The sequence below is a fragment of the Ixodes scapularis genome, unplaced genomic scaffold (assembly GCF_016920785.2).
Source record: "Ixodes scapularis isolate PalLabHiFi unplaced genomic scaffold, ASM1692078v2 PGA_scaffold3__209_contigs__length_174095766, whole genome shotgun sequence".
NCBI classification, from domain to species: domain Eukaryota; kingdom Metazoa; phylum Arthropoda; class Arachnida; order Ixodida; family Ixodidae; genus Ixodes; species Ixodes scapularis.
In genome coordinates this window covers 154,676,841-154,699,939 of record NW_024609868.1, presented here as the reverse complement: position 1 = coordinate 154,699,939, position 23,099 = coordinate 154,676,841, and the positions used below count along the sequence as shown (strand labels likewise).

General features: G+C 42.4%; 1 protein-coding gene across 1 annotated transcript in view; it reads right to left on the bottom strand.

Annotated features, from left to right (window-relative positions):
• Nucleotides 1-1,683: 1,683 nt before the first annotated feature.
• LOC121837336 (tachykinin-like peptides receptor 86C) overlaps nt 1,684-23,099 on the bottom strand; it is a 67,895-nt gene continuing 46,479 nt past the window's right edge. The window contains exons 4-5 of the mRNA XM_042292934.1: nt 6,889-7,085; nt 1,684-1,997 (exon numbers count right to left, since the gene is read on the bottom strand). Of these exons, the coding sequence (XP_042148868.1) occupies nt 1,775-1,997; nt 6,889-7,085 (420 nt within the window). The 3' untranslated portion in view covers nt 1,684-1,774. The remainder of the gene's footprint in view (nt 1,998-6,888; nt 7,086-23,099) is intronic.

The following is a 23,099-nucleotide window of genomic DNA, read 5'->3' as shown; positions in this document are numbered from 1 at the left end:
ATCAAACCTACGTGCGTGCGTACTCTTCATTTCTTCTACATCGCCATAGAAAGTTATCTCGGATTAAAGAAAGCCTTTTCTCCTAGATAATCCATGCGGACAACGTTTCTTTTTTTTCAGTTGTGAATTGTAGAGAAGAAATGTCGTAAATCCCGCCAAATGCCTTTACAAACCAAATTGCTCAAATATAATGAAAATATAAAAAAAGTAAGTTTTCACGGGTAATCGAACCCGAGACCGCCGCGTATGAGGCACACGTCTTACCACTACGGCACCCCGTCGTTTTGAAATAAGCGCGATAACAGGGGCTTATGTTGACGGCAGACGCGCGCCTGTGAGTCACAATGCGGGAAGCCGAATCTGGGGTCTGGTACTTTTTGGATAGGTAGCTTTCTTTTTTTTTTTCGAATAAGGGAAATAATTACCATATTTAGCTTCACCTTTTGGTAAGAGATAGATGCCTCAGCGGGCTCGAAATATTATTTCTTGAATGCAATGCTGGTGCGTAAGGAGCAACATGCTTGTAACATAATTTCTTGATGACAGGTTCACAGGTAAATTTCGGTTCCAAATTCGTTGAGTATATATACTCCGAGTGGTCCACGTAAGTTATCAGTGTGTAGGGCGTGTGAGTGGAGTATGTTGTTACTGTTCTACGTGCCTGTGTGTGTTCGTATGTATACATGTATTTGCGTCGGAGGGAGGCTGTGTTGTGTGTACCACGGCGCAATGCTGCTGCCTTATTAGGCCTAATATTTCTTTTTCCTCAAATCGATGATGATGATGATGTTTGTGGAAGCGCCATCTGGTGTTGGCGCTAGAAAACACTAGGTGGCGCAGGTCACCGCCCGTTTCACAGCGTTCAGTGCTTCGTATTTATCCATTCATTTGAAATGAAAACAATCATAGAAAGTGTATCATCGGCTCGATCGCTTGTTATCGCGTCCTATTGACTGATAAGCGCCCTCCGTGCGCTAAAAGCTAGTGAATACATACGAACGAGTGGATATCTCAACGAGAAAGGTGAGCAAACGCGTTATAAAAGCATGGTTGCATCGGTTTGTCCACCGCATGTCTCCGAGTCTCGTCGTCGCTTACCGGCCACTTACGGCATCCAGTTGGTATGCTTAATAACCTCTGCATCGCACTGTGTACGGTGCCGGTGCTTGGAGAAGGATGTTTGGGGTCGTCAAATAGGAATACGCGCCTTGTGCCTTGCTTTCGCAAAGCCACGTGAGCCGTGCACCTCGTTACAACTGCCCGTCACTCGCCTCGCACCCGCCGACCGCCATGTTGGTTTAAGGGAGGAAATTTTCTCCTTTGCCGAAAGGCGCAAATTTTCTCCCTGAGCAGGGCAATATATGGGACATTTCAGTTTCGCCTTTTAAGGAGAAAGCATCACTCCCTTTTTTCTTGGAGTGTAGGTGGAGCAATGGGCCAAGAGATGGTGTACGTCTGTGAAGCAAATTGTTATCTTTTATTCACCAAACGTTCCACTTGTTTTCTTTTTTTTTTTGTTGTTTTGTTTTCTAGCTTTAAACTATGATCGGCTGCCATTTGAAGAAGATAACGTTACTCTTGAACCCTTCTAAAAAAACCCGCCCCCTCCCATTATCAGGCTCCATTCAAAGAATTTTTTTAGAAACAAAGAAACTTCGCAGGGGTGGCGAGTTCCGATTTATTTTTATAAATATTGTTGCAAACCAATCCAGAGTAACTTCGTATCCTCAATCAGGCGGCACATCATTCCACAATGTTTGGAAAATGTCGGTCTTCATCCCCTCAGTCCTTGGCGGTTGTCTTCCCGCTGCAAACTTTTGTGGCAGTGCCGGGATTGTCCGACTCTCGATCTCCTGCTGAAGCGCACGGCCAGTCGATCGACGAAGCTCCCCATGTTGATGTGGCTCGACCTCACCGTCCCAGAAAGGCTCCGGCCAGGCAGCTTCTCGGGCTCTTTGCAGCACCGGCACATGAACTGGCGGAAGTATATGTGGAACCTGAACGGGAAGACGGAGCTCTTCAAAGTGTAACGACATATAATCATGTACTAGAGTCATCGACAGCCTAAGAAACGTATTACGGGTAGTATAATGTTCACGCTTATTGCGTTTGACTTGTTATCCTGCGTTCTAATTGGCTTAAGACGCAAGCTCGTTGGCTACGACCAAAATACACTAAAATGGATTTGGAATACAAATACTGGTATACATGACGAAGACAGCCAAAATACTGATACTGAAATACAACTGTATGAAAGTATCCCGATACATATCAGAAATACCTTTGAAAAATAGAAAATATTTTGATATACAAATACAGGGATACATTTTTCCGGGGCAATAATAATCACATACATTTACTCACATACTCACATACTCTATTGTTACATATTATACTTTTATATCAAAGCAACACAAAACAAAAGTAAATATACGACCTTTCTGCTACACTCGCCCGCATATAAGAAGTAGATTTCTAAAAATAGCTCATCGGCCATCCGCCGCTGATTTGTGCAAAGCGTTATGCCAGCGACCAAGATTATCCGTTCCTCAAGTGTCAATGAACGCGGGTTCATATTAAAACGAACGAAGACTGTTTTCTCATAGAAAAAATTTTAAACCATGCAAATAACATTTATTCGGTTTTGTATATATAAAACCTCATTTGGAGGTGATTATACATAGGCTTTGTTGGCATGGTTTGCACTTCTAAGGTGAAAAACGAGTCCTCCCGTGAAAACGCGAACTCATACAAATCGTGAGGAAGAGGTTGAAGTTCGACTTGGGCGACATCGAGCTCGAAATTATTATCAGATAAAATTGCCATTTTTTTTAGCATAGAGCTGTTGGATTCAGCGGGTTTTCATCAGGTTGTAAATGCGCTCCACAAAAATGCAGTGCCGTTTTTCCTTAGATATATCGCACGCCTTTGAGGCAATGTTACATAAACCTGAAAACCCAAATACTCCCGCAAGGGCAGTATTATATAAAGGAGGGCGAAATTATTTTCTAAGAAAATAAAATTGCTACACAGGACATATGACATATTAACCTCCAACTATATAATGTATCATATTGACTCCCACGGTTCGGCAGAAATGCTCTCAAAATATCTGAAAATGCAAATAGTGGGATATGTGGCAAAACCAACTAAAATACTGATATTAAAATACATTTATAAAAATGTATCGCTACACAAATTTGAAATGCATTTGAAAATATAAAACGAAAATATTTGAAATTACAAATACAAGAATAGTTTTTGGTGGGGCTAAAACACAGACGCTAAAATACATTGTTATAAAAACATTTTTTTTCGTGTTTGGGTGCACCCTTTATAGCATACGAAGAACAGAAATGAAACATGATCCAGAATACGAGATTTTGTTTTTAAAACAGCAAGCAATTGCATTTTGCAAAGTATTAATGGGGCACTAAAAAAGATTCTGAGATTGTCTACTCTTGGTCATAACTGATTCTACGGGTCCTAAGCATCACGCGACGCCAATTTTTTTTATTAAAAACGTGATAAAATGTCGGAACACATACCTTTCTGAGCGGATCTTTCCGCTCATGAAAGGCGGAGCATACCCCAGCAGCAGCGTCAGCGCGGTGATGATGGGCGCTCGTCGGTCAATCGCAAGCCGCCTCTCTCGGAGAGGCAGAATGCGATTGAGTGGCGACTTGCGATTGGCCGCCAAGGGCCCATCGTCACCGCGCTGACGCCGCTGCTAGGGTATGCTCCCCCTTTCATGACCGGAAAAATCCGCTCAGAAAGGTGTGTGTTCCGACATTTTATCACGTTTTTAATAGAAAAATAGGCGCCGCGTGATGGTCATTTTTGGAAATTTTGGATGCCTAGGCGCGTAGAATCAGTTATGATCAAGAACAGACGATCGTAGAATCCTCTTTAATGCCCCGTTAAGTGAAGGAAGCGATTTGTTTCACCCTGGTTCTACCGCGGTTTTATTTAGACCTCTCTTATCTTTCTTAAACAATATAACAGGGATATCTAAATCAGTTTTCTGTCCTTCCAAAAAACCTTTAGATGCCACTATGATTATGTCCAATCCGGACGCGTCTTTCAGCCGTGACATTATAGCGTAACAATGAAGTTAAGTTCAAGTAACCCGAATCCTTTTATCCATGAGTTGGGAGTGCCAACAGAACATTCAAGTTTTAGAATCGACTGGAATGTTCCACCACCTAAATTGTGGCGACATATTTGTTAACATTTGCACAATAAAGAAGGAGTCATGAGCTGTCAGAGACCCAAACCGTCCCTGACGAAACTTTGTCTTGGCCCTCTTTGTGGAGGTCAACAGTTATTTTAACATTGTAAAAAAACATGCCGGCCCCAAGAGTACAGCAATACCAAAAGTACACCCGAAAACGTATTTCGGTACATAAATACAAAATACAGTTGAAAAAATGTATCGCGATACAGAACTTTAAATAGATAATGTATTTCCGAAATACTATCGCCATACACTTGTATCGCAATACTGCCCAAGCTTGATATTGAGTTCGTCGAAACTTTGTCAAATACATCCTGATGACACTCTTCGTTAAATTCACATATGCTAAAGCGGGCGTCCTTAAACGGTGTTATTTTTTTTAATTAGAACTAAAACACTGTAATTCCATTGTGATTCTTTGCACTTATGCCATTTGAAATTGAAACGGCATTAGGATGTTATGAGAAAAATAATTTGCTATAAATATCATCGTCCTTGACCGCCAACTTATGGTCACCACCATTGTAATTCTGAAGCTCGATTCTTTATAGCAAGCTTGCTTTCAAAATGTTTTCAACCTCTTCACCATCCCATCCTCATCGTGATTACACGGTTCATTTGTACAAAACCATTTTATCATCATTAGAAGCGGCGGGGCAGGCCTTCAAGATAATGGCGATTTGCATTTCTGCGGCGCCGAGGCTCGTCTAAGTAAAAGTAAATATATCATATCATATCATAACATATCATATCATATCACTTTTTATAGATCAAGCAATTGTGGCACGACAAACAAAACGTGCACGACAACCACCCACAAGACTGTTTGAACGACCGAACCCTTTCATCAATACCCGTAAATTTACTGCCCACGCCATCCTTCATAAAGAAAGGGAAGTTTAAACGTGCTGGTACTCTGCAAACTTGCTCCATTCGGGCAGCGCCACCACAAACTATATAGAAGATGAGCCATTAGACTTCATTCACTTTTCTTCAATCGCTACCCCAGGGCTCGTGTTATTATTATTTACAATATCGGGCAATAAGGGTCAGCGCAGCTTGTTCCTGACATGTTAGAATGAATGTGATGGCGTGAAATGAATACTGCTTAAGCGACCGCCAGAAAACCCGATAAAATATTTGGGCGAAATAATGTTTTCTAGGCTGTCTCCTCGACTGGCAAGTTATATAGAATGTGACGTCAGCCCACTGGAGAGCTCTAGAAAAAGTTACTGTTGCTTGTGGCAGAACATTCATTTGATGTTTTTTTTTAAATCCGTATTATGAGTTAAGAGGAAATAAGAAAAACTAGCTTGCCGGAAAGACTAAATAAAGCCTGTGTATTCCAAAAATACGTTTGGTCTGAGTAGCTCAAAAAACCGCAAGACTTGCTCGAAACGGGGCTCTTAATGCACTTAGAGTTTTCGGTTAAAATTAAGCTGCGAAAATCATTGCGGCTCATTCTTGTTATGGTTATTGTTTATAGTATGAAGAGAAAACACTCAAAACTATCATTGACCAAATGTATCCTTAAACGATAGCAGATCGAGAAGTGAACTTGATCAAAGAACAACTCTTATGTTTCACGGCTGTTGCAAAGAAAAACTAAAATACCTGATAAGGCACATAATTGCCGTGGGTAACTGATTGGGTACATCGTGGGCTACTTTTTGGCATCAAAATGACATTTACAAAATCGCACTTTGAATTTTATGAATAGAATCATGTTTAGTTGCGCTCTCTGAGCAGCTTAGTAGTTCCATGTTTTCCTGGTTAGAAGCTTTTTTTAAAACGTCCTGCTCAACGCTCTGAGTGTTTGGCAAGACATGACTTATCTTAACATTCGAACACTCTCTTTTACAGAAGCATGCCTTGGTTACTTATTCGCGCTTCTTTTTCTTTTTTAATGTGTGCCAACGTGCCTAATTGTGCTCCATTGATAACTTTGCTGAGGGGTTGCCGGCCGAGTGGTCTAGCGCACACCAGCTCGAAGCACGCGGAGTGAAAGCTCGCGCTGCAGAACCCAGGGATGCTGGGTTCCATCCCCACCCCTGCCCGCTTCGATCTGGATGAGCATCGAACCGGCGTGCGGTTATGTATCCCTACTGCGTAGTGCACGCTAAAGACCCCAGGCTAGCAGTCGTAATTCCCTAGCTTAATTACTCATCTACAGTTGGCAACAATGTCGCCATGTACGGGCAGACTAAATTTCTGCTGTATAACAACTACCGACTCATTTCCTTCTTTCTTTCTTTTTTTTTGGGGGGGGGGTTTATACCATTGCTGTCCACATGCAGGTTCCTTTAGCACAATACAACAGCTGTTTCACAAGCTGGACCTCAGTTTCAATATAGATGCAGCAAGAAAAAACCTAAATATCATGTACAAAATAGCCTAGTTTATTTACTTCTTGAAAATATAGGCCTATTTCCCAGCCCACAAAAGCAAAAAAAACAACATACTAGAGCTTTGCTCGCACTCAAAAAGTAAACATGTTTTATGTCATCTTATGCAGAAGCATATAATGAAAGCATAAAGGAATAATGAAATGAAATTAAGCATGTAGCAGTATCTTAATGCGTCGCCTCGCTTGTTCTAAATTATGCATTTCAAGATTAAAATATCAAAACAGGAATGAGGGCAACACTTACCTGCTGTTCATAAAATAGTAGATGATTGGATTGTACATAGCGTGTGACATGGCCAGCCAGTACATGGCCAAGTACACGTGCTGAATGTGGTCGAGGTACGCCACGTGAGGATGATGAAACACGTAGAGGAAGTAGATGTGGTACGGGAGCCAGCAGACGGCAAAGAGAGCCACCACAGTGAACAGCATTCGCACCACCTGTTGAAAGGAAATGCAGCTTATGTTTCTCATTGTTCAACCCGCTGAATTTCTACTCGGCACTCTAGCAAATTGGGAGAGGCCGCAGAATTTATTTTGTTATTGTTGAAGAATCGAATCTGGAACAGATATGCCTCAGCTCTCAATGGAAAGACAGTAGTATTCCTAAATAAGAAAGTGCGAAAATTCTAAGCGTGTGCAAGTACTGTCTAGAATTTAATAGCGCAGCGTAATTTATAGCCTTCAGGGTGGAAGAGAGCTCTCCGACATACCGACCTTCGTTGCAGCGCTGAAGCTAAGGATTAAGCTGTGCTATTTGATTCCAAAAGTAATCCAACACACCAACGAATAACCTATGTCCTGTTTTGTGAAAGTGGATTTACCCAACAAATTAGTGAAGTTTGAAGTTATATTTTCTCTAGTTAATCAGTTCCCTTTGTCGCGTGCAAAGCCGTGGTTGCCGTCATGGACAACAGTCGATGACAGTTAGGTATGGCATTTACTATCGCGGACAGTACTAGCTGAAACAGCACTTCGTTGCCTTTTTTAGTGTATCCGCCAGTTTTCGAGAAAGCTGTCGCTTGAACTGGAAATGGAATGCGAAGTTGAGGTTCCATACCTCGGACAAATTGAAATATAATACGACTTGTGGGGACCGCAGACGTAGAAGACCGGATCGCCACTTTCAGATCGTATTTTCCCTGGGGGTACATAGTTATTATTTCCGGACAGCTGTGGTTAGGGGGAGTGGCGGGGGGGGGGGGGGGGGGGCGGTGCAGCAAATATGCGATGAAGTGCATGCATCAACACACCGTAAGGTATTTGAACTCCGCAACCAACAAACTTTCAGGAGTGCGATTTACGCATCTCGACGTAGTCTTTAGAAAAACTTCAGAAGTATTTTGGCGAGTCAATGCGGCAACCGGTCAGTTTTTTGCACTGCAGACCAATTATAATTTTATGAGCACAATTTTCCTGGCCTAGAAAATATATCGAATTCAAGTCCTACATGTAGCAGCTTCAACGTATTATTTTTTTAAGATAGAGGCCAAATACCGCTGTTGCGCAACCTCACTTTTGTTCAATACGGTCCAGATGTTCTTGATAACTCTCGCATAATATCGTGTTTGTTCAGATTTGAAGCTAATGGAAAGGCTTTAGCGGGCGTTAGAACGCATAGGTGTAAGCACGCGAAAAATGAGGAAAAGATATTGGCATGAAATACATGTTGACGCTTCCATGGCGAAAGTGCTACTAAATCTGACCCCGAATAAGATCTCCCGGTATTTATATCAAATTTTTGGAATGATTTTAAATTAAAAGATCGAATTTATATACTCATTACGATTGTTGACGCGTCAAATAATATGTCATGCGATTGCATCTTTCTATGAAACATTTAAAAAGGATACCATGTTAAGTAAATATATTCTCACGCAGGCCTGTTGGCATGCAAGTTCAACAGACAGTTCAAAACCACGAATTTCCGTAAAGTTTCTAGAAATTTTGTGTGGTTGTAGTCTCAATCGATGAATCAATGAAATACCATATAAACGCCATATTACCCCTAGTCAAAAAGTCATATGCACCCATGTGACCTATATCTCATAGTAACTGACGAAGGACTCTAATAGATAAACAAATTAAACTATGTATTTTTATTAACGGAACTACAATTCTTCCTTACTTCTTTTATTAGCATATATTCGTAACACACAAAACAAATACAGGTATTTTTGCCACATATGTTAATTAATATATCGCTACTTTGAAATTTATTTAAGACAGATAGAATAAAACAATAATATTCGTGTGCCATCTGACAGGGAAATTATAATGAACAAATACGGACAGATATCAAAGTCACCTGTGTGCTCGTTTTTGAAAAAAATAGCATATCATATCTTATATTACTGTTTTGTATAGTCTTGTCCTATGGGTTATTTTTTTTAACAGGAGTTCGATTATTTGTTTCACCTATTTAGTTGTCAGAATTGGATATGCGGGCTTCTTATGGGTAACACCTACACTGTTGCGAAACTCAGCGTCAAAAATGTACTTACTGCTACAGAACCGCGCGACCGTCACACACGTATGCCTGTGTTGTATGTGCCGTACACAAGGCACGTGTACATATTTTGTTTTCTCCTCTTATTCCGTTTCGTTCACTTCGTCATTACCACACGTCATTACCACCCATATATATACAGTACAGTACACGCGTGTATAACGATCGACAACACCAAAAGTTATACACTCATATACTAAAATATGAGAAACAAAAATTGAGAAAATATTAACTTTATACGTTGCTTATCTTCGTGCTACAAATCATTCTTTTTTATTGGCATTTTGTTTTACATTACATGTTGCTACTCCACATACTAATAGTGTTGCAACGCAACTGTAGCGCTGGGTACGCCATTGACTTTACCCAATGCCAAACCCTTTCGTAACTGTTCTACGTGATACAAATTTTACACACAACAGCATGCGACCTAAGCGCACGGTCGAAATAACAGGCGACAAAACAACAACGCGTTAAAAAGGCACACTAAAAAAAGTGCCAAAAGAATATAACGTAAAAAACCTCAGCGACGAAGGGGCACAAACTGAAATAGCGCAGTGGCAATATTAGGGTGTCGCGTAAATAGACTGCTTGCCTCATACCAGTCTTAATAAATATCACGGTGAAAGTGATAACGTAATAGAATAAGAATATAATTTCTTCAAATATTTATCGCCTAATATACGCGTGTGTCTGTTAGCCATAAACCCGTTGTTGTCCTGCGGTAATCGCGATGACAAGAAATCACAGCTATAGAGAAACTCATTCGAGGACCAGACTTTAATTTTAGTACTCTATTTTTTTCTATTTTAGATTATGCTTTTATTGGTAACGTACATCATTTACATCGATTCTTATATTTTGATGTTTCTATTAGCATAGCTCGTTATAAAATGGCCGCCGCACTTGCGAAAAAAGGTAAATGTTTAAACTTCTATCACCGTCAAAGTATTCAACGCTCTGGGAGCACATGGACACGCATAAATCTAAAATATAATTTCATTGAAACTAAACTACGAGTAAATGTATAAAAACCGTAGACAACGTGTCTTCAGGCGCTTTGTTACAAGGCAATCGGTAGATTTTTATAAATATATTTTACCGCGTTAATCTGCGCTGAAACTTAAAAATCACATCCTCGTCAACAAAAATTGTGTCCAAGAATAATTCGAAATGTAAGAGATAATGCAACAAATTGAAAAAGTAGCACACTAAATGATTCAATGCGAACTTGTAGTTGGACTAGTTGGTGAGCGTTATAAACCACGGTGTAAGGCACAAAACAAACCGTACACAAGGACGAAGACACAAACACAGGCGAGTGTCAAGGTTCCTGAGTGTATCTTACGTCCTTTATTGTGGGAAGTAATTGAAACTGTTTCTTTCGGCTTTCTGTTGAAGGCGACTTTTCCAGCGAAAGGGTGAACCGTACCTGACCGGAATTTTTTATGCTTCCGTAAATTGCAACAGCGAGGTACCATAGGTTACGACCAGCTGTGGTAAAAACAACTTCCTAAGTTCAGCTGGTTGGCTGTGATTCATATTAACGTTTCTATTTAGTTGAACGCACGAATTTTCCTGTGTTGCCTCTCATTTGCTGTTCTAGTGTTTTTCGGCGGAAAATTCATGAACGAAAAGGTTCTCGTTTATATGTTGAAAGACCAGTGGACAAACGCATGTGTTAATTCTCACCCAAGAGTGTTGAGAATGTTAATAAATAAAATCACAAAACGAAAAGTTAATCCAAGGGGCCAGGAATTTCTGATGGACCTGATGCAGCAAAAGTAAAGTAAAGCTTTGTTGTTAAGAGCATATTAAAGCACTACAGCATATTACCTAAAATGCTCCGGCAAAGAAAGAAGGGTTAACATAATACATTTTGAAATTTCTAGCCCGAGAAGAATCAACTAGAGTTTGGCGCTTTCTTCATAATAGGCCTCAATCAGAGGATCAAATGATTAAACGGCCCTCAGTTTCATATTTTAGTACAAGTGGAGATATTCACGATGTTTCATATTAATTGCACATAAAAATATAGTGGCGCTAGCTGACATAAAACTGCAAACGCTATGAATAAGGCCGCTTTTCTTAACCCGGCAAAAACGCAAGTTTTTAATCCTGCGTTAAACACCTACCTTGAGCTAGGTTCTTGCTAAACTCAAAGCACCCAAACGAGTGGAGCTTCTTAGCTGTGATATTTTGACGTTGTGCCGCCTTGGAAAAAGGTATTGTGTAGCTGTGCATTTCAAAAGTTTTGCTCAATTTTCTTTGTGCTGTTTTATCTCCGCACAGCTTCCCGCGTGCCGTATGGACCGTGTTGTTTCGTAACGAGATGATTTGTCGCGTGCTGCTAAGTTGTGAGCACGGTGTTCATGTCACGTTGGAACGTGGCTGGTGCTGCTCAAAGTACGAGCGGTATCGCTTTGATCTTGCACAGTCCGTCGGCAGTGACGAAGACAGCTCTCTCGCGGTCGCGTTCGTCGACTGCAATCTGCCAGTAGCCACTCTTCAGGTTCATCGACGAAAAATATCAGTAGTGACGCAGTCGGTGTAAAGTGTAGTTGATGAGGGAAAAGGATAGACTTCCTCCTTAGTCAAGCATTCAGTCGACGATAGTTCACACATAACCTCACGGTTCTGTCCTTCGTCTTTAGAAGCACGACTAGGACGCCCACGGTCTTTTTGAGGGTTGAATGATTTCGTCGTCGACCATTTCCTGGACTTTGTCTCGCATCAGCTTTCTCTCCATTGAGGAGATTTGGTAGGGCGACCGGTGGACAGAGAACGCGTCGTCGTCGGTAGCAATGCAGTGTTTCGCCACTGGTGTTTGGCGCACTTTCGATCAAGTGGAAAAACACTTACTGCATTCAGCGAGGACGTCAATTAGTCGCCGGCGCTTTGGAGCTGGGAGCTCGGTGTCAATGTCGAGCTCCCGCGACGACGTGCTTTTTTGCTGTGATGACGAGGTGTTCTCAGAGATTGCGGTGATCACAGTTGTCGCATGAAGCTCCTTGACGTGGGCCACGGTGGTACCCTTCGTTATGGGCTGTGGCTTCTCTCAAACGTTTATCACGAAAACAGGTGTACGTTCTTCTTTGAGAACCATTACGCCTCGTGCGACGCCAATTTATTTTTTAAGAAGTTATTCTGCCTTCGAGAATAGTTTCTCTGTGCGTGACTCCGTCGGTCATGACGGTTATGGAAACACTCGACCGCGGGAGCAGGTACACATGGTCGGTAATAAGTCGGATAGCGGTTCACGTCGTGTTGGTCTCCACCGGCGGCAGAACAGGCATTTGCAGCGTTAACTAGTCTGCCCCGATCATGATTTGGCAGAGAAAGTTTATTCCGAGGATAACGTCTCTCGCACAGTCTTGCAGAACGACGAACTTCACAGGACACGTCTCACAGTAGAACTCGACGAGAGCAGCGCATCTCCCGACTGGTGTAATGAGGTGTTCTCCGGCGGCTCGTATTTGAGGTTCATTCCACGGCGTCTTGACTTTCCGAATCCGGCGAGAGAGCCTCCCATTCCAACCTGAGTTGTCTGCTCAGGTGTCCACGAGTGCTGATTCGTCGTGGCCGTCGATGACAACATTTAGGTCGTTGGTCACCGTTGCAAGGGGGTCCTTGCGATGCCTAGCGCCGACGGAAAGGGAACGCTCTATTGTTCTTGGAGGCTCTTTACTGCTGTGGTTTCGGCAACGCCGCCTCCAAGCGCTGCCGCACTTAGTTTTCCCTACTCGAAAGAGGAACAGGGTGTCCCGACAAGAGCTGCAGAAGAAGTGCGAGAGCGCACGTCGAAGCGAATGCGAACAGGAACCTCGAGGTGGAGTCGGCACAGGGGGCAGGGATCGTCGGAGGTACTCGCCGTTGTCCCTTTAGGCAGAACTATTTTAAGACTGAAAAGGAGTGCCATGCTATCATCTGGGCAATGATAAAGTTCCACCCATATTTATATAAAAGTCCTTTCCGCGTAGTCACAAACCACCACTTGCTCTGCTGGCTCTCGCGAATCTGAAGGATTCCTCCGGACGCTTCACCCAGAGGAGTCTACGACAGCAGGAGTTCCACATGACCGTGGCGTACAAGTCCGGCCGGAAGCACAATGACGCCGACTGCCTGTAAAAGGCCCCCGATGAGGCCGGTCCTGCGTGCACTGAAGACGACGAATACGACAACCAACCCCTTTACCTTACGCAGCTGAAGTTAGAATATGTCCGCGTGAGTCTTTTAAACTATTCTCAACTGCACATCGTGGTTGATTCACCGTCGAAGTTGTATATTCCGCCCGTTTATTACATATTCCACAAAGGCAAAAAAAGAAAATAACTTTGGCTTTCCCAAAATATTATGCATGAAAATTAACGAGACCAATAGACCGATTAATGAATAGTTTAACGAGCGGCGATTAACCGGGTCCAAATTTTTAATCGATGTTTAGCCCTAATATTTTATCTTGTTATACAAAAACAACACAGAAGAGATGTAAACAAACAAGGTTGCTGCTAGACTGGACTACGTTTGTGAAGAAGTATATTTTTAAATATCTCTTCGGGTTCAGCGGCTGCCAATTTTTGGCAAATAGTCTTAATAGCGGACGAGATTGAACCTTTCACATGTGTCAGGGGGTTCATATTAACTCTAACGAATACCTTTTTCACAGCAGGAAAGTACTAGACCATGCCATAATTTTTTTCTGCTTTTTATGTGTATTAAGACCTCGCTTTCAGGCGATAATAGGTAGGCTTTGTTGACAAGGTTTCTACATATAAGGCGAAAAAGGAGTCCTCCAGTGGAAACAAAACTCATACCAACCGTGAGGAAATGATTGAAATTGAATTTGGACGTTCTCTAGCCCGAGATTATTTTCGAGTAGAATTTCCATTTTTCTTTTAACTTGAAGCTGTGGGAACTAGACAAGTCTTCAGTAGGTTGAATATACTCTCGTTCCAGAATGCAGTGCTGTTTTCCGTTAGATATATTGCACGCCTTCAAAGCAAAATCACAAGCAGCCCTAAATTCGTTTTATATTTAGCCAAATATCCCCGAACGGTCAGCCTCCCCTAGTCCCATGTCTGTACCTTTTCGGCAGTCACTTCAAGACCTCGCCTTTTAATAAAATCATGCTCTTCTATCTGATGAACTTAAGAAATAGACTTTACGCCCCCCCTAGTAAATGGGGTTGGGAGTGCAATGTACAGTTCTAAAGCTCATACCCGCAGTCAGCGTTTTGATTCTACAAAAAATAGTTGGCCAACTGAAGAACTCCTGAAGACATATGTTATATTTTGAAAATAGGGAAGAAGTCACCAATGACGGGGCCACAATTTCACAAACAAACCTTGGTGTACATAAAAACAAAGTATCAATTTTCATTTACTGCATATTCTAGCCCTCTGAAACGCAAAAGAAGAACGAAAACAATCTCTTGAGTTTTCGCTTGGGGATCAATGATTTCTTGAACGTTGCAATGTGATGCATTCGCCCAGGATTGTAGCGCGATACAAAGAGTACACCAAAAATTTATCCCGACATTGAAATACAGATACTGATTGAAATATTGTATCGCGATACAGAAATATAAAGAAAGAAAGTATTTCTGAAACACTATCTCGATACTGCTCAACCTTGCGCAAGGTGAACCACAATTTTTTTCTTTAATCTTTTTTTTGTTTTGCGTTATATCTGGAGTGTTGTCCGATGCCACTCTTGCGAAGCCTTCAAGTTCCATCTTATGCCACTTCATGCGCGCGACCGATCGCCGTTCAAAGGTGTTAAACGCAAGAACAACTGTTAAACTTACGTGTGTTCTATCAGTCACTCGCCGACGATTTGTTTCACAATAACGCGCGAGCGAGCTCTAGGTGAACGCTGCAGGGGTGACCAGCATGATTTTGTACCTGCTTAATACTTCCATTAGGTACGCTAGTTTACAAGCGCTTCAGCTCCATTACCCCATTATTCGAGCATAATTCAACGGCTGCCAGGCTATTGAGGGGGCCCTCTCTGAGAAGAGACTGCTGCAGGCCATCTGCAACGCCCTCGGCGCCCATGCGACTTCCAGAGGCCCTGCGTTTCGCGGCCACCTTCATCTGCCGAGAAGCTTTCCGTAGAGGTAAGAATATGGATAAAACCACTCTATGCACTCGGAGATGGCGTTCAAGGATTGTGGAAGGCGAAAAGAGATGCTGACATCGCAAGTAAAATAAAAAATCTTCGTTTTATTTTTTTTCGTTTTTTAAGAAATATGCATTTATTGTTTGAAAGCCACATATGGCAGGGAAGTGTGTTTTATCTGGACAAGGTTGCTCGAAGCACCGGAAAGCCGAGTGTTGTTGATCACCTTGATGTGACTGATTTAAATCCTGTATCCAAAGAACTATGAAGGTTGGAGTTCATCCTATATACTTTATGCTTCGAAGTGACAGTACGAGCTATTTCCAGCATCTGCTAGAAACCCAGCGATGACCAGAACCATCTTTATGATTCCCGAAAAATTAAGGCTCAGAAGATTGAGGACACAAGGGACCAGGATGTGATCTCAGTAATTGAGAGAGGCGTCGTCGAGGTTTCCTGCTTTTAAATAATGGTAATCTTTTAGCGCGTTTAACTTGAAAGAGGTTTAATCTGGCTCAGAGATGTCGTGTCTGAGGCAGATTACGCTACAGCTTTAAATAACTATTTATCTTCCGTACTCTCAAACGATAGCGCTGGTCATATACCTGGTTGCCCTTGCTCAGGTTTTGAGCCCATGGCCCCCATTACAGTAACGTTTCTGCTGCAGGAATTCTTCGACTTATCGAAGGTTTAAAACTCTCATCATCTAGTGGCCCAGACAATATTGGCCCCAAAATTCTTAGCAACGCAAAAGTAATGTCTTGTGGGTTCCTAAAATAATATTTTCTCAGTCATCACAGCAGGGTTGACTACCACTGGACTGGAAGCTGGGGAAGGTCATTCCAGTCTTTAAAAGATGAGATCGTGCGCTGGCCTTAAACTACCGTCCCATATCATTAACCTGCGTTGCGTCCAAACTTTTTGACGCATATAATTTTCTCACATTATAACATATTTACAAGCCAATCACTTTTGTTTCAAACATCAGCACATGATTTTTTATGTGTTTTTCATGTGAGAAGCAACTTTTAGAATTCACACATGAGTTTATCACTAACCTTGATTCGCACGGCCAAACGGATGCTGTAATCCTTGATTTCCCCAAGGCACCCGACAGAGTTTCCCATCGTCAACTAATTTCAATACTTTCTATCCAAGAAAGGACTCTCTGGTCCTTTCTTGGATTAGTGACTTCCTCATTTCTCACACTCAGTTCACTGTGTCTAACAACCATATGTCAGATCGTACTAACGTTACATCTGGGAATCCACAGGGGTCAGCGTTAGATCAATTACTGTTTCTCAATTTTATTAACTACTTATGGAACTTAATCAGTCGTAGCATTTGTCTCATCGCTGATGATCGTGTCCTATATCGCAAAATTACTTCGTCTAATGACCATTTGCATCTTCAGAGTGACCTTGAGCTAAATCATGAATGGTGCTCCAAATGGCATGTGCCATTCAACATGTGAAAATGTAAATTACTTCGATTCACTCAGAAACATGTAGCATACCGTTTTTCGTACTTTATTAGCTCTGGACTAATCGGCTCTGCCTTGCCCTATAGATAAATTGGTGTAACACTTACTAGCGACATAACCTGGAATAACGACATCGAAACAGTCACAGCAGAAGCCTCGCGAACTCTAGGCTACGGCAAAAGACATCTGAAGGCGGCACCCTCTCAATTTAGAAAAATGGCATACGAGACTTTCGTTTGATCAAAGTTGGGGCATGCAGCAGAAATTTGGAGCCCTCGTCAATTTTATCTCATCAATCAATTTGAGTCAGTTCAAAATCACGAGGCCAGATTTATTCTTAATGATTATTACCAAAAAACTGGTGTTTCTGCACTGAAATGCCTGCTGGATATTCCAACTTTGAAGTCGCGCCGTAAGATATCGCACTTAACACTATTTCATAAAATGTTCTAATACGTGGTGCCCTTGGCAGTCTTACCTATCTAACAAACTTGAATCCACCAAAAAAAGGGCTCGTCGTTTTATTTCTTCTGATTACTCACCATTCACGAGCATATCTGGATTGCGAGAAGCAGCTAACCTTCACACGCTTTCATTGAGGCGCCGAGTGTCCCGCCTCTCTCTCCTTCACCGAATCTTTCACCATAACATATGCCTCTTCGTGAATCACTGCTTTTACCCCCGTGGCAGAATTTCCCCCGCTTTGACCACTCCTGCAAGTTGCGGCCCATTTTTTCGTCAACTACTTCATACAGTAATTTAACTTTACCTTTGGCAATAAACGATTGGAACATACTACCAAATGGCATTGTTACCATAACTGACACACATAAATTTGCCGCCTCTGTAACCACTTTCATCTCTGCTTTATGCGACTAGTGCCCTCTTCTATTGTGTTGAAATTGCGTGCGGAAGTGTTCGATTAAGAAAAAAATAACAAATGTACCACTCCCTTGTGTAATGCCCGTAAGGACCTTCAAGGATAATCGGTGATAAATGATAAATTATGATAATTCAATGCTTTGAAACTCAATCCTACTTCCTACGAGAACAGAATGGACCTTTTTCATATACCGACGGCACCAGGCGGTGGCTGCGCGAACTAAAAAATCGAGGAAGTGACCTGCGCTACCAATCAATAATGGGAGCTACGTTACCAGTTGCTTCGCTCTCTGAGCAGCGTCGCGTGCCCAATGCAACGAGGTAGGCCTAGCGCGACTTTAAAGAAGGAAATCCGTAGCGTCCACCCAAACGTCGTGTTTTTCTTTCCGTCCACTTTCTTTTTTTGTGTAACACAATTATATATATGCTGCAATTACGTGTTCTACTCGTCGATTTACAGCCTCATTCCGAATTTCCTCGATTTTTTCGTGCCGACTTCCACCGCTTGGCATCGGGCGCTAGCGCGTGCGCAGAACGCTTCTCGGAAAAGGTCCATTGTCACTACTAAACCACTCATGCCATGTATCTCGGACCACCGATCGCACGAACTACTTCAACCGATCATTTTTCCCGCAGATCATCACAGACTGGAATGACCTGCCAACTGACATCCTAGACAAAGGTTACCCTGTCCTTTTTCGCAATGCTATGATTACTCATTTTTGCTACTGTATTTATGTAACAGATTTATTTTACACGCAATTTTTCAACACTGTTTATATTACTAACAAGCACTGTAGCAGTCAGCGACCTGCTTTTTCAAGTGTTGTCCCAACTCATAACAGGGCGAAGCATTCTTCATGTATGCCTTCTCCTCTATGTAATTTCGCCTCTGATGGGGCTTTGAAGGGTACAATTATTGAATGAATGAATGAAAAGAGCAAAGAGCTCAGAGCTCGTTGCATTCATTCGTGTCCTTGGGTGCTCGCATGTGTTCAATACAAAGGGAATAAAATAAGCGTGTTCATTTATGCATTATGTCGCGTTGATGAGGTGACTAGATGGGCCCTTTTATGACTTGTAAGTAATCTGCCTACTTTTTTAAGTCTAAAACGCCAGAATTTGTTTACGCAGCTATCCCTCTTCAATATATAGTGCACATTGAAACTGGTTCTTTTTCCTTCTTTGCAGTGAGACACGGAAGCTAACGAGTACCGTTCTTTCTCGTTGCAATGGAAAGAAGGATGCGGGACTGATTGCATACTTTGTATATGCAGTCAGTTTCGTAAGTGAATTAAATTGAAGAATAATACATATCAACAAATGATTCATAAATCTTTAGACTTCATAAAATGGGTAGTTTTTGTTTGAGTCGTGCAAAGCTAAAGACTGAATACGATATAGTGCACATCTGAGAAGCCTTTAGGATCTGTGACTTTTGCTTTGACTCTGCGGCACTCTACTCACCTAGTCTTTCTCACTTTATCTGAGAGCGAAGCCAAAGCTATAAACACGAACGATTTGCCTGACGAATGCTTGAAATGCCGCACAATCGACGACGTTCCTAGCTGTCGAAAATAATTGACAACAGAGGCTAGTGGAAAGGCCAGGGTATTTGCTGCACACATATTTATCGATGTATATGAGTCCTTGTATAAATACAGCAAGCCTCAACATTGAAAGAGTATATTCTACGTACCACACAATGCTGCATTATCCAAACAAGGTTTACTTAGAAAGCTTCTACAATATACAGCATGTACTGTCAGCTGCCTTGGTGATACACTTCACGGCGATCGGCCGTGCAATATTGTTCCCTTATATTATTTTGTACGGATGCTGAGCAGAAACGGTTGAATAGCAAGCTCTCGGGCCTCAAGGCCCCATTCTCACAGTCGAAGATGCCGCTAAAGTAAATGCAGCGTGAATAGGAAAAATAAAGGTGCAACTTCCAAGAAAGGCCGGAAAGCTCGGAATGCTCAAGACTGCTGGAGAAACTCATTGAGCAGGTTCTCACAGCTCAAGATGATGGCGGATACTTTTTAGCTTCTAAGGGTCGCGAGAGACACACTAGAAAAATTTTTGGGATGTATTGCAATACATACATCCAAGGATGTATTACAAGGAATACATCCAAGGGTGTATCGAAGATCAAACCGCGTTGCCTTCTATTGTGGGCCCTCATCGGACTGCATCCACAATGGGTAGCAACAGATGACAGAAGAGCAGGTTCCTCAGCTCTTACATTCCTACATATATGTATATTTACCGTGGAATGAATCTTTGCAAGTACGTTTAGAGACTTTATTATGTACGAGCATGGCTAAACTTTGACTCTTGCAATTATGGTGCCTGGGAACGTCTTCGACTCATGTGTTTAGCATCCTATTCCAACGATGGTGGTACCCTGGTGCCAACAAATGACATCAGATAAGCCGGAGCGTCACCCTATCGGATACTACGGTCCAGGTGTTTGGGCTTACAACATCCGACAAAAGGATCGAGCAAACGCGAATGTCGCTGTTATCACGGCGTACCAACTACGGACGGCCGAAACTTCTGTGAACTATCAACCTGGAAAGCGACATGTAGCAGAACAAGTGTCTGCCACGTCCCCTACCGCTGCAGCTACACTGCCAGGATCGCGGCCGGCGAGAGCTCGACATGTCTGCGATGTTATCGGGCGAAAATGAAGGTGCTAAGTTTTTGAGCGTTGTAAACACACCAGTCGGAGACACGTTCATACACTGTAGTTGAAATTTAGGTAGACATTAAAAGCTGTAGTATGGTGTCACTCTCCATTGAAATTACCACCTCTTACCTGTGCTGTGTTCCGCCAGAATTATGCAACTTGACAGATGAGTTGTTGTTGCAAACTAAATACAAATCATGACATTGACCTTTATTGGCGCTCAAGTGTGCAATTCTAAGCGAGATAATGATATATATATATATATATATATATATATTATCAAACTGTTTGGGGTACTACTGGTTCATGCTTAGTTTACATCGTTTTGTAATGTCAGCAAGGATGAATTTAGAGACATGTTAATGTGCAGGATTTTTTTTTTCAAAAAATTTAAGATTGCAAGAAAGTTAGGTTGTGTGTATGTTTATACAGCCTTGAACTTAATCTGCCTCAACGGGCGATTTGTTTCCCAGCCGCAGATGAGCAATTTAGCCAGTGTAGTACAATCGCTAGCCTGGAGTCTTTAACGTGCACCATTCAGTAGTGATACACGACCACACGCCAGTACGATGCTCATCCAGATCAAAACGGGCAGGGGTGTGGATCGAACCCAGCATCCCTGGGTTCTGGAGCGCGAGCTTTCACTACACGTGCTCCGAGCTGCTGTGCACTAGACCACTCGGCCACCAATCTCCCTTGTAAAACGTTAGTTTAGCGTCTTTAAAAAAAAAACAATTGTACACAAACTTTCCGCCACTGCTATACTGTTTCATACAATGCCCATCAAGCAATTCAATAAAAGCTACTACAGCGAGTTGGGCTACACCTGGTTTCTACCTCGTTTTAAAGCATGCGCTCGTAACACTCGGCTAACTAGTGTGCTGGTGCCAGTAACTTTAGCAGCATTTTATAGTATGTATAAAACGGAGTATACCTTGAGAAAACAAATAAAGCCATTCAACCTTTCTACTGAATGTGTTTTCTAATTGGTGAATCTTGGTTATGTTAACTTGTCACATTTCAGCGTAAGCACAGACATGGCAGACTAAGGAGGGTAAGGTCAAGCACAAATGCTGCAGAGCAGACGAGGCAGTTTCTAAGTGGTTCATGCAGAGCAGGTGACATGTTACCACCACCCATAAAACAGACGGGACTTATCCTTGGCGACTCTACTTTGGTCGCAGAACACATCAAAATAAATATTGGTGTTTCTAGAAAACTGGAATAAATCGAATATTTCCATGGAAAGGCACACGACCAATGGCCTTGGTTTGAGGGGGGCCCTGTCTGCAGTGAGAACACTGAAGCCTCTCATGCCACCGTCACTAACACATCATAATTCGAGTAATCACTCAGTGGCTACATTGGCGAAGCAAGTAAGGATCATCAGTGAGTGGACTAGAAATGTGGATAAAGATGGGACTAGGTATTGTCCTTTTTCACGATTGCTTAGTGATCACCATCTATTGGATCGTATATCTGGATGTCAACAGCCCATCTGAGACCTAGAAGTGAGGAATGTTAGAAAGTTACGAATTTCGTGACCTGCACACCGGTATTTGTTTGACTTAGTTTGCTTCGTGGACAAAACAAAAATGCATACACGTTACTCATTGATTACTCCCGTGTCAATTCCGTTCGGCGCCCATTAGTTTAGCTTGGACAGTGCGCAATCTGAATTTTAGCCAGATATTGTGACGAATGACAAATGATGAGGCGCCGAATAACTGAAAAAACTCAAGGTTTAACGGGGGCGAACGTCTGCCTAAAACAAAAAAGAAGGAGGTTAGCGTCGCAGGCGTCGATGTCGGCCAAACAGCAGGATTGAGCGCTAGGGCGAAACTGACTCCGGCTCGCTACGCAGAGTACCTTATGTACACGGGTGGGCTTCTGGAACAATCAATGTAGAAGCTTCGGCGCGTAGAAAATCTTAACTCGAATAAGCGACAGGGTTCTCGAATTTGCCACAGCGCGAAATTACAGGAACAACAAAAAGGTACCTCCGCGGCCAGGAACCAAATCTCGACTCTATGCGTAGGAACAAGGTACTAGAACCGCTAAACCACGGGCGCGCTAACTACTTGGCCAGCTACGCCCGCGGCAATATGTCTTGTCCGAAGATAAGCTGCACGACACACTTTGCTGAAGAGCTGCATCGGTACTTCTTCGGAAATTTACTTGAACTTGATAATGTAAAACGCCTAATTTGAACCGCCATTGTTGGCGCACTGTACCATTGAAATTTGATTAATGAGATAAGAGAAAAAAAAAAAGAAAAAACACGATCGGCATCCCTAAGGCAAATTTCGCGCTTTATGCCTTTCTGATGTCATGATTACGACTGTGGAAAGCCACTACTATAGTAAGTTTTACCTAAGTGCGAGCGACGCTAAAATTACAAGCACAAGGTTGTTGTGAATAACGATTGCACTGCGCCAAGGCGCAAGCATGACAGCTATGATCAAAGCACGGTACTCATCCATGTAGCTTTGGTTTTGATCGCATTTAAAAGTAAACGGAGCATAGTTTATAAAGCTTTCCTGCAGTTTCGAGTCGTCATGGAGAGTATTTTTACACATCACGTGCGAAGATGGTGTTCGGAGGATTGCGAAAACACCACGTTCCCAGCTGATTCAGACCGGCGCAGCTGAAGCCTTGGCTATTGTAACGCGCTCCGGGCATCTTAGTGAGCATAGCGAGAAAAAAAGGCGATCAAGAAGCGAAGAAAAAAAAAAATGAAAGACGTTTACAATCCTCTGAAACGCCGAA